This window comes from Lissotriton helveticus, chromosome 7 (genome assembly GCF_964261635.1).
Source record: "Lissotriton helveticus chromosome 7, aLisHel1.1, whole genome shotgun sequence".
Classification (NCBI taxonomy): Eukaryota; Metazoa; Chordata; class Amphibia; order Caudata; family Salamandridae; genus Lissotriton; species Lissotriton helveticus.
This window is the reverse complement of record NC_136068.1, coordinates 622320654-622333017: the sequence shown is the minus strand read 5'-3', so window position 1 is coordinate 622333017 and position 12364 is coordinate 622320654. Positions and strand designations below refer to the sequence as shown.

General features: G+C 45.0%; 1 protein-coding gene across 3 annotated transcripts in view; it reads left to right on the top strand.

Moving 5' to 3' along the window:
• Positions 1–12364, top strand: part of RUSF1 (RUS family member 1) — a 216880-nt gene that overhangs the window by 108183 nt on the left and 96333 nt on the right. For all 3 annotated transcript variants that reach the window (XM_078652830.1, XM_078652831.1, XM_078652829.1), the window contains exon 5: positions 12233–12278. In XM_078652830.1, coding sequence (XP_078508956.1) covers positions 12233–12278 — 46 coding nt within the window. The remainder of the gene's footprint in view (positions 1–12232; positions 12279–12364) is intronic.

Below are 12364 nucleotides of genomic sequence, written 5' to 3'. Positions count from 1 at the left end.
ACATCAATCTCGGCACCTTTCAGGTATAAATATTACCAACATTGCCCTAAGCAAACACACGGTGGTGGTGACGAGGTTGGAGCAGCGATACTTGCAGAGGAGCCCAGCAGATGCAGGAAGCCCACGGACGCTGACCCTCCCTTTTGACGCGCTGAGAGAGAGATGCTGCCTTTTCTCTTGCTGAGAAATCCAGCCCCGGCGTTTCCGGCCGCCCTTGCGGGCAACTGGGATATCGAGTCCTGAGATTGAGATACCAGCCCTCCAGCCTTCTAAATCCCAGGTACTGAACTGAATAACCCCTCACAGAGAATTCTTGAATCAGATCCTTGGCAAAGCAAACTTAACTTAAACTGCTACTTATCTACTCCCGCCCACGTATTAGGCTTAGGTCAGGTACACTGGGGTAGGTGTAGCTAGAAGCACCAGTTGAGTACGATTAGTCAATGTATATATGTATATAACTTTTATCCATTTAAAGTATCATATGGCTAAGAAACCATATCAATGCTTTTACAGTATTATTTTATAATTCTGTTTTTACTGTATGCACTTTACTTAACTATAAGTATTGCAATAATAGCGATTCATTTCTCTTGTATGAGAAAAGAGACTGATCAATAAATAACACCTTTTTATTGAACACGCCCGTCTCTTCCTTTTCTCTACAATCTGGTGAAACTAAGAATGCACGTACTGACTGAGTAAAATAAGTTGTCTTTTGTTTTCACACGACTCTAGAGATATACTCTTGATTAGGGGAGAGCAAAGTTGTCATGTTCTATGGTTGTCAGAAACGAAATCCCTTCTTGTCTATCCAGGGAGGTTAAACTCCTCCTTGCCTATTCGAGAAAGTTTCTAGTGAACTCTGAGCTAGCTGGCACACACATAACTTTAAGTCTAATATCGTCGGTAGAAGACCTAGTTAACCACAGTCCTACGTCTATACTATTGAAGATATTATTCCAATGCGCAGAGCCTATTGGGAGAATAGGAACTACACTACAAGGCTGCCTAGTCTTGATTCCACCTCATGGCTCCCTCTCTCATCTCCATACATTTTCTTTCTGTTTATCTCACTCTTACATGTTTTCCATTCCTGCTTTCTCCCTTTGTCACCGTCTTCCTATGTTTTTTCTTGCTTCCCCTCTGACCTTTTTCTGCCTTCTCTCTTGCTTTCGGTCAAAATCTGATGATGAAAATTAATTTAGCGTAAGCATAATATATCACATGATAACTGTAGTAAAGTTATCTGCGGTAAACATATCGTGACAATACCAAACAAGCATTTGCAATGCAATAGGTATCACATTTGCGAGAGTTTGAGCTATTGGGGTTGTAAATAACAGTGCCTTTTATTTATGTGTTTTGAAAAGCTGCAAGCGGTGCATAAAAACGCACTTTGTACTTACAGTCCTTGCTTACGAAAAGCAAGGCTGGCAGTAAAAGAGGTGTAGTTACTGCCAGCGTTGCTTCCCGTAAGCAGCAACTGTAAGTACAAAGTGCATGTTTACGCACCACTTGCAGCTTTTTAAAATACGTTAATAAAAGGTATTGGTCTTTACAATGCCAATAGCTCAAATGTGAGACCTATTGCATTGCAAATACTTGTTTGTGGAGTCATTGAGGCTTCCTCCCACATCTGACTCCTCTTCACAAAACATTATGGCCAAGGCATGCTTCAGACATGCAAATCTATCCATGTGGCCATTTGCGCCCTATCTGTGAACGCTGCATGCCAGATCCTGGTCCTACAGTCCACGAAGTTACATGTACTTGTTGGTAGGAATACCCAGTTATCACACCTACCTAAGGGCGACAACAGTAGCATGCATACGTGCCATTTATCCTCTAAATAAGGGCATTCCTCCTATGCCCACTCACTGTGCTAGCTAGTCCTTTCAGTCTGTAAGAGTATAACCATCATTTATTAATGCATGGATCTGACCCTGTATAGTATTTAATTTAATATGGTTCTGCAATATTTGGTAACAGTTTGTTAAAGTCAGTTGCTATTTACCTCGATTATAGAAGGCTGGGAGGTAAGCTAAAATGATAATGTAGCATTTGGTAATGGAAGATGGTGTGCCTTAGTAAAGCAGACTTTGAGTCCAGGTTATGTCTGTAATGGAAGACATCTGTTGAGAAAGATGAAGAAAGGTCTGCGACTGTATGTCTGTGAACCTAACTGAGTGATGTGGGCTTCTTATCCCCTTTCCTGCAGCCCGAATTCCGCTGTGGTGCGGGGATTTAATTAGGGGGCATAACCCCTTGCGTGCTCACGACGGCCGGGGGCCATCCTATGTGACGGTAGGCGCGTGCGGAGGACGGCCGGGGGCCATCTGAACTCCGCCCACTAATTAATTCTTCCACACAGGCGGGGAATTTGCGCCACGCTGGGGAATCGGCGGCGTTCGGACGGCCCCTGGCCATCCTGAGCACACGCCCACCGTGACGTAGGACGGCCGGGGGCCGTCCTGAGCACACAAGGGGTTAATGAAACAGCCTGCTGATCGGAGGATTCCCGTAGTGTACACTCACAGGTCCACTAAGACAGCATTTACTTACCTGCTCCTCCATATTAGGAAGCCTTTCTCTCTGTACAGGTTTCTTTGGTCGATGAGGGAGTGTCCTGTTAAGGTGTTCTCTTCAAGAGTGATTTTCTAATTGCACTTCCTTTAGAGTGCCTTTCTGTGCTTAAGCCACACCATGGGGTGAGGGGCTGTAAACTATTGCAAGATACTGATAAACTAACGTTCAGACGTTACAATAACATATCAGTTTCCCCTAAAATTATCCATTACAGCAGAGCTTGATTTCTGAAACAGCACACAAATCCACTGCACCACAGTGAGGCGAAAAAAATGCACGCTCTCTATATATAAGTGCATTTTAAAGGAAAATGTGGGTTCATTTAACGAACAGCTACAGGATAGCTGAGAGTTCACAATGATACAAATCACATGGGTAATTCTGAAACTCAGTGCATGAAAAAGAAAAGAATCGTGATACTGGAATCGCAGTTTTATGGGGAGGAGTGGGCCAGAACTAATCCCAGACAATGTGAGCGACTAATAAACTATTACAGTGAATTATTTCTTCAAGTTATTGCTACTAAACCGGGCCCCCTACGAGGTGCATTTTTTTCACACAAAGCTAATGAATGTTGGCTGATTTTTGAGTTTAGTAAATGACAAAGTAGCATTTATGTGTTTTATCCCCAGACGTGAGATTTACCTACTGTTAGGATTTGGTATGGACCAATAGCAGGACATATATGTCTTAATATGAAAAACCATAGAATCTTCAGAGGACGTACTGTCTTTTTCACATATGTACATCATTTACATGCTGTTTGTTTACATCCTTGTTTATCCAGCAACAAACCTACACGTATAATGCATTTCCTTATTGTATGTAATAAGAATGACTAATTTTTTTTATTGGTCTATTTCCTTCTGCTACAAATGAGAGCTGGCACTATTATGCATTTTAGCAGGACTCCGTTTACCGACCTCAATCAATTTCAAGACTCAGTTGACCTGGCTAAGATTGTCACTGGTAGCCTGCAAGGTACCACATGTGTCAGCAGTGAGATTTTAACTCACCGGAGCCTTTGCCTTTGAAGAGTGACTGTAAATATTGTTCAGTTAAGGAGGTAGTGCAAGAAAGCTCTGATGTAACAGAGAATCTGGGAAGGTAAATGAACGTGCGCAGCATGTGTATGCCGGTGCAAATACTCATGGACATCATCAAAGAGTTATATGGAGTGAGTTTTTGAAGAGAGGCCTGGCTATGCCTGTACATATTGTGTAAAATCAGTAGCACCTATCCGTTTCGTCTGTAAATCTATGAGCCTTTCTCACAAATGGAAGTGATGGAGGCAGAGCCTGGTGAGTGTGCTTAATGTGTATGACTGAGAACATACTTTTCCAGTCTTCTTTCCGAAACCCAAAACGTCCGAAAGAGAAATGGGTAAGAATGTCCATTATTGTACACATGCTAGATGCACTGGCCCCTGACCCCATTGGGTCCGCTGAGCCCTGCCCTACTGAAAGACTGGGGTGCATGCCTGCACAGCATCTGTACAAAAGTATGCATGCTCATTCGACCCCAACTCTAAAGATTTGGAGGAACATCTGTCTAGTCTCCTAAAGAGAGACAGGAGAGCATGCACACTTTCATACAATGCTCCGCATGCCCTGGCCTGTGCGCCTTAGATAGAGCATGTGAGGCATTGGCTTAGGAGGGAGGTGCGGGTGCATAGACAGCATGTGTACCAGCTCCTCTTTCCTTTATGGTATGCATTCTCTGAATGCATTGCCCCGTCCATTTTTAAAAACGTTTTTTTGTCATTTGTATATAGCATAAACTCGACTCAAAGGTATTGGAGTGCTTTATGTAAGCACTGGTTACGTTACCCACGGACACATACATTATTTTGTGGGCACGGAGAGATTATGATTTCTCCAGATTCACAGGATGTTGAGCCTGATTCAAGTTAAAGCAGCAGGTGTACTAACACCGGGGTCAAGTTAATGCAGCAGGTGCAGTAACACAGGGGTCAGGAAAGTGGAGAAGTGTGGCTCACTGGTTAGAGGAGGCAGACCTGGAAGCAGAGGTCAGCTCGGGACCAGGGTTCAATTCCCGGCTCGGCGGGGTCTTGAGTCCTAAAATGTCCATGGACTCGACAATTCTCGCTCCGGTGCCTACTCGATTCACGGGTTCACACTCTGCGACTCTGGGCAATAGCTTGCTTAATCTCCACAACGGCCCCTCGCGGCGGGATGCCTGGCTTTCACCTTGCGGATACCCTGCTGGGGTTATCTCACAGGGGAATACCAGGACGGGTTCCCTAAGCAAGCGCTTAGAAACCGCTCGGTGATTTGCGCTATATAAATTCCTGTACACAAAGTAAGGAGCAGTTAAAGAAAGATCTAGAGGTGGGCTAAACAGGTATATGGATAGGCAGGGCACTGGGCAATCTCAATGAGTAAACTCACTTTCCCCCACCACTGCCTTCAGCCCGGATGGCGCAATCTTCTTCAAGCCAGGTTTTCACTTCCGGGTTTTTGGGCGTGGCCAAGGCTAATCGTCGCATCATAGCAGAGTTATCAAAGGTTGTGTCAAAGCAAGCCCATGCACGGCCCCCTCTTTAAGTGAATACAAAATATATATATATTTTTTTAAACTGCACAAGATAATGCTGTAGCTTATTATTTAATTTTATAGCACACGATTTGGGAAGAGTAAGTGCCTGAATAACCCTCCTGTATGGTCGTGGACTTGTCCCGGAGGCATCGTCGCTCATAATAAAGGGGATACTGCCGTAGTTGGAGTGAGCATCATGAAGATCGAATCGGGGGAAAGTGGCAGGCGGAAAAGCGACGGGCAGGCAACAAGTTACTGCGCAGACCGTCTCCTCCTGTTATCTAACAGGACTTTCAGACTTCTGCAGCCTGTCCTCCCAGCCTCTGTGCCACACGTAGAAGCACAATGAACAGCACTTGTCATTGTCCAGACAGCCTTAGATTTCACAGAAAAAAAACACATTCACACGATCTGTCACGCCTGCCTTTCGGGAATTGTCAGATTGCCCTGCGGGCCAGTGCAGGGCAAGCGCCACAGTGCGAAGAATACAGGGAAAGCACATTGGATGACCCAGATACGGATCACTGGTAGGGTACTGGCATAAGGGGGCGCAACCAAAATCGGGATCCTTCTTCTGCCACCTTTGATATTATTACAATTGTCAGCCTCCAGGATAAAGTCTCCTTTCTCCTCATTCCCATCGCATCGGCGTTATCTTCCTCCACATCTCTTGAAGGTGCTTACGATGAGAGGGAGGAGACAGAGCTTTGAAACTGAAAGCGCCGCAAGGATTAGTTGAAAGTTATTTAAACAAGAGGCCTTGCGGAACAAGGGAGAAGAGGGGGCCACGCCCCTAACCAGATGGCTGCAGTCAATTAAGTGCGAGCGGAGCAAAACTGTAGTTAGGCGCTGCTGCCTTAGGACTACACCGAAGTTACCATAGGGCCAACATCAATCAAGTAAACGACAGCAATGCCAAACTTAAACCAATCACAAGCTGTATAACAAATTACACAGAGTTTCACCCAACATATGAATTACTTTAGGTCTGGCTGAGACAGCGCATGCGCTACCAAACACGAGACCTAAAAACTGACATTTACAAAAATAATTACAGGCTTGCCGCTTTATTCCCCTTCGGTTAACTGCTCTGTTTTTTTAAACAGTCTGGTTCTCCTGGGCGCCAACCGAAAAGCTCTTTCTCAGCTGTTCTTTTTTCTCCATATTTTTCCTAGTTGTCTGCAAACAGCTAACCACACATCAACGACCAGTCGACGTTCCTGCTGTTTCAACCACAGAGCGCTTAATGCACCGCCAGTCTTTGTTGGATTCGAGTGTTTGTGTTTATGCTGGTTACCAGGGAGACCGTACTCATCTGTTTTCTCTTATATCAACGGCTTGTGCCGCATTTAACGCATGCGCAGTTATTGGTATTGTGAAGTTATCTGTACTGTTCACATATGGTCCAATTCCTCTATCTTTATACCCAGAACATTGCTAAAAGGCATGTGGAGCCCTTTTTTCACAGGGGCAGGGCTGGTTTTGCAAAGCTGAGTCCGTGGTTTTATTTGGTATTTTTTTGAGGTAGTCCGTGTTTTCTATTTTTTTTTTTATTCTGTGGATGTATTGCCGTAGGTCTCACAGGGCTACACTACCACTGCACTCCAATACCCCTTGATCCCCTTTAGGCATTGACACTCTGTGTAGTGAGGGTGAGTGGTCAAGCCTTACTTCAAGAGGTGGACTGGGTTTGAAACTGAGATTCCGTGTGACACGGTAAATAACAATCAATAACATCAATGTCTATTCTGATCTCTACTTGAGAAAAAAAGCTTTATTTAATAGGCCAGTACAATTAGACTGTAAGCAAAAAACAGAAGGTGCCAGCAATTTCTGGGACTGCGATACCACTAAACCATTATTACAGCATCTGAGAGCAAGGTGCGAGATTGCCGATAACTGTTGTATGAGAGCACACGGTTCCTTTGTCTTTAACAATAGAAGTTAAAAAGGTCTGAAAGCTGAAAGAGGGATGCAGATACTTGGACCCAGCTCTAGTTCTGGACCATCATTGGTACCACACTGGTACCAAGGCTAGAATAAAAAGTATCGCCCCTTAAAGTAAGAATCCTGACAAAAGCCACCACCTAAACAAATAGGGATCTATCCAGCAAAATCTCTTGTGTGCCTGCAATACCTTGGTGGTAAAATCCTGATTGCTCCAGAATCTGGTTAGGGGCACAGCGTCAGTGGAGCTAAGCAACTGCTTGGAGACTTCACTGGTTGTCCTATTTTATGTAAACGCCTAGATGTACGAGCTAGCCATTACTCGCTAAGTGGTTAACAAGGTTCATCATTGCTTACGTGGCCTGTGTCGTACAATTCAATGGTTCTGTTCACGTTTTTCTGATGGCAGAGGCAACCAACCATGGGAGTCACTAGTCCATCAGGACATTAAGGGTTGCGTCTTAAACATGACTATAAATGTCAATAGGTGCAAAAGATAATTTGATTGGTGGTGTGAAGTTCATCTAATTTTTGGTCTTTCGGAGCTGAAGTTGGGGAGTGCAAGCTACTCTATTGGTCAAAGATGGTTCAGGCCACCCTTCGTATCAATGACTAGGAATGTCACAGCTCCTTTTCTCAGATAATATTCTGGCCTGGTTCTTGGCAGCTCAAAGAGCAGTTGAGTTGTGCCAACCTTGTGGTTCAAGGTTAAAGTTAAGCCAAACAGATGTCCTCATGAAGGTTCAGTTGGTCGGTGACTTGTACAAATCTTCTCATTAATCAGTCGGCTCCACCTGGCAGGTGCTGTCCAATCTTTCATGCAGGCAGGAAAGCTTCTAGTATCACAGGTTATCACAGCAAGGCTCATCTGTAGACAAAGGCCATCTGGAGGGACAGCGGAACCCAAACACAGACTGTACACCTGGTCTGTTGTTTACTGTAACACTGTGTACAGGCCTACTCTGTATTCAGGTGATGAAGAGGAATGGCCCCAGATATTGGTTGATGAGTCCAGTACTTGCATTCTTTTGATGGCCAAAGCAGGATGCTAGAGTGAAGCAGGGGCTTCCATCATTCAAAAGCTATCTAGGACTTCCATTTCTGGAGGACAATTTTTGGTTCTTACTTTTCACATTCAGAGGCCTTGTGAGCTTAGCGTCCTCAGTGAGACTAGTTTTGATTGGTCCTACCTGTGATGTGATTTGGGCTTGGACACAGCCTGGCATCTTCTCCCTTTGCTAAGTGATATGGCTGCAGTGCCAGGAACGAGGAACAAATTAGTTTCACACAGGGCAGGGGAAACCCACTCAGCGTATGACGGGATAGAGATCAACCCTTCAAAAAAAGTGCAACACGAAACAACTAACTAGGAATTGGAATCGTGTTTGCCTACCAGAGTTCAACTCCTTCAATTCTACCATCCCGCCAATAACGGACAGTGTTAATGAGCTGGAAAAAGCTATCTCCAACTGGCAACTACGTGCATGCGAGATGCATGCCCCGCTAGAATGGAAAGAGCGGGGCGCCAGGCGGCATGAAAACTCTATCTGGTTCACCGCAGAGTTAAAACTAATAAATCTTAAAACCCGCCAGGCGAAAAGAAAATGGAGGAGAAGTTATTCCCCACCGGAAAGGAAAAGTCACGATAAAACACTCACTGAGTACAAGGCAGCCATTGTGGAGGCAACAAACGCCTTCTATACTAACAGGGTACTGAGCTTGGAAAATAAATCTTAGGACATTTTTAATATAGTTAGAGAACTATCCAGTGCAGACCGTGTCACCCTGTTCATTACTCCCTCACAGGTCCTGTGTGACAACTTGAGCACATACTTTGTAGATTAAATTAATAACATCCAAAATTCCATAACCTCCAACTCTCATGATTGGAAATCACACGAGCAATTTACTAACCCTATAACCTTGTCCAATTTCCAAAAGGTCACCCTGGACCGGCTGCTGGACTTGAGAAACAAGATACAATCTGGTTTCCCATGTGACCTTTGTCCTGCTAGGGTACAAAAAGACCTTCTCGCTCAATTCCCAGATACCTATCTAACGCTTCTCAACACTTCTTTAGAGCAAGGGGTGGTCCCACGCGCCTTCAAAGAGGCAGGACTTGTCCCACTGCAATAGAAAGGAGGAGTAGATCCCAGCGTTATGAGTGATTATAGACCAATATCGCTCCTTCCTTATCCAGCAAAGATACTGGATGCACATGTTGCAAAACTTCTTTGTACCTTCATTGGAGGTACCAACTTCCTACACCCCCATCAGGCAGGCTTCAGACCAGCACACTCCATCGAAGTAGTCATTGTGAGTGTAGTGGATGATCTGAAAGAGGGTGCAGATAGGGGGTGCACACAAGCCCTGGTCTTATTAGACCTATCCGCTGCATTCGATACCGTGGATATCACCATACTAGCGGATAGAATGGAAGCAGAAGGCTTGAGGGATAAGGCACTGGAATGGATGCTCTCATTTTTAGGGGAATGTACCCGTTAGGTTGCCTCCTTTCGCCTTGGCTTGGGTCAACACCACATGTGGTGTCCCACAAGGCTCATCTCTTTCACCACACCTGTTTAACATCTATATCAGACCCCTGGTTCATGCTCTGCAATCCGGGGGAGTGAAGGTATACAATTACACTGAAAACATGCAGCTGATTTTTCCAATTTACGAGACGGAGGAATCTAAGATATTCTTCCAACGTACCATGCTCTTTATTAAAGACTGGATGAGCCATAACTATCTCAAACTAAACTTGGATAAAATCGAGATAGTTGTCTCTAACAATAGACTCGATTAGTGGTCGCCAGCTCAATGGCCAGCTGCACTGGGCTCCCCACCTATCCCTGAAAAATTTGGTTAAAAGTTTAGGGATTAAAATCGATTCCAAGCTATCCATGCACGATGAACCTGGTCACCTCCTCTTGCATGTACTATTTAAGGACATTCAAGAAAATTAGGAAATATTTCACCAGGGAAGCAAGCACAACGGTCATGCTTGCCTTGATCATGTCCAGGCTGTATTACGCTAACGCCATCTACTTAGGGCTCCCTGCAAATCAGACCCATAGACTGCAGCTAATACAAAAGCAAGCGGCCAGGCTGGTCCTTCAGGAACCTAGACATTGTCATATCAAACCACGTCAGAAGCAATTGCATTGGCTCCTGGTGACTCAGCGGTCCATGTTCAAGGCAGGTTGCATGGTCCTCAATGCCCTCTGTGAGAAGGGTTCTAAATTCATCTCTGCTAAGATTTCAAAGTATGTACCCAAACGGAATCTCGGATCGGCCACAATGGCTATGCTAATGATTTCAAGATTCAAGCGCAAGAGAATGGGTGGTTCCAGTTTCTCTGTCCTTTGCCCCACTCTCTGGAATTCCCTGCCAATAGATATTAGACTTCTACCCGAGTACACTAATTTCAGAAAAAAACTGAAAACAAGGTTGTTCACTCTAGCTTATTGCTAGTAGCCCTCAGTAAACCTCTCCCTCCCCCTCAGCGCCAAGAGACCTTTTGGTATACGTGTGCTTAACAAATTCCCCAAACATAAACATGAAGTAGTACAGGTTTCAAGAAGAAGTAAAAGAATCATGTATGGATGATAGTATGTCTGAAATGGGCATAGCCAACTTGTACAGCTTGTATGATGGACAGTACTAGGTATAAAATGGGCTCTAGAATTCACCAGTCCAAGTATGAACCACACATCCCACACACACTTGCATCCTTCATACGTATTCCAGACTTTAGGAAGGCCAAGGACTCCATTTAGATGGGATAGAAGGACTTTTGTTGTTGTGAAGAGCTCATTGACAGTCTCTCAATAGGAGTATATGTGAAAAGACATGCCCCTGGGTTATAATCCTGCTGGTACTGCTATCAGTCACTGCACAGACCGGGTTCAGATGATAATACCCTCCTGTAGAAAGGAGGCTCACTTGGAGTGTTCCCTTGACAAAGTCAGCATGGAGCATTTCCAATGTGTTTATACAATTGTCAAGCTCCCCAGAGTAAAACCGAAGGTAAATCATAAAAATGCTGCAGAGCAGGACAGCACAGCCTTACAAAGCTAGGTGACTGTAGTACCAATAGAACTTAGCAAACACAATAAGATGGTGGGCAGAGTGCTGAAGACTTGGCTTGGCATTTCGGACTAGACTGTTTCCATGAGGAACAGGATCATGACTGATTTGCATATGGCTTGGTCTGAACTGGGGTGTTGAAGTGAGCTAAAGAACGATGATGGCTTCAACCCAGATCTGTGACTGGGGGAGAGTGTATGAAAAGTTTCAGTGCTCCGTCCATCATCTCCTTGTGTTTGCTTTGTTCTCCCTAAGTTTGCCGGGTAAGACGTGTGTCCCTTGCTCACTTTATCACTGGATTCAAGCTAGCCTGGCTGATGAAGTGCGTTACCCCGAAACCGGTCCCAGGACGCTTGTTTTCGGTCCAGGGTAGACCTGCCAGTTTGGACTGGACTGTTCCCATGGGGAGCACGACAAAGACTGATTTGCATATGGCTGGGACCAAACTGAGGTGAATTAGTGAGCAAAAACCGATGGACTAAATCCATATCTGTGACTGGGGATGAATGTTTGATTTGTTCAACATTCCGTCCATCATCTGTTCTTTTTCATCCTGTTTCAATAAAGACAGAAATTCTGCTTTGCGCAAATCCCTGCCCCAGAAGACACGGTTATTGTCAAGCAGAAAATCATTGGCACACACTGGGGCAACTCCTGCTATCATCAGTTCACATGTCGTTCCACTTTCATTTCCCCTGTCCCCTTTTCAACTGCCTGCGTAACCTCTGCATGTCCTCTTTTCCTCCTCACAGAAACACTCGGGCGTATCCCCATTATGGCACTGTCTAACATCAACTGTTCCCCATAACCTGTCGTACTCATCTGTCCTCCTCGTTTAGGCTTTTCTCGCTGGTCGCCTTCTCTTGCTCCCCTCTGTACTGTTCTGCTCACAACTCTTCCCATCACCATTCTCCCTTCACTGATCTCCTTTGTTATTACACTTGCATTCAAACAACCCTCACCTGTTTCTCCTGCTTCCATCCTTCACATGTCGCCAGCGTTGTGTTGTACGGTTGCTCTGACTCGTGTCTTTCTTTTTCTGCAGATGGTACTGGCATGCTGGGCCGCATCTTCTTTGCATGGATGAAGGGGTAGGTGATGTTCTCACTGTCAGGGAGGAGTGACGGCTCCTCACTAGGTGACCTCAACTTTACTTTTCTTCCCTGATCCACTGTAC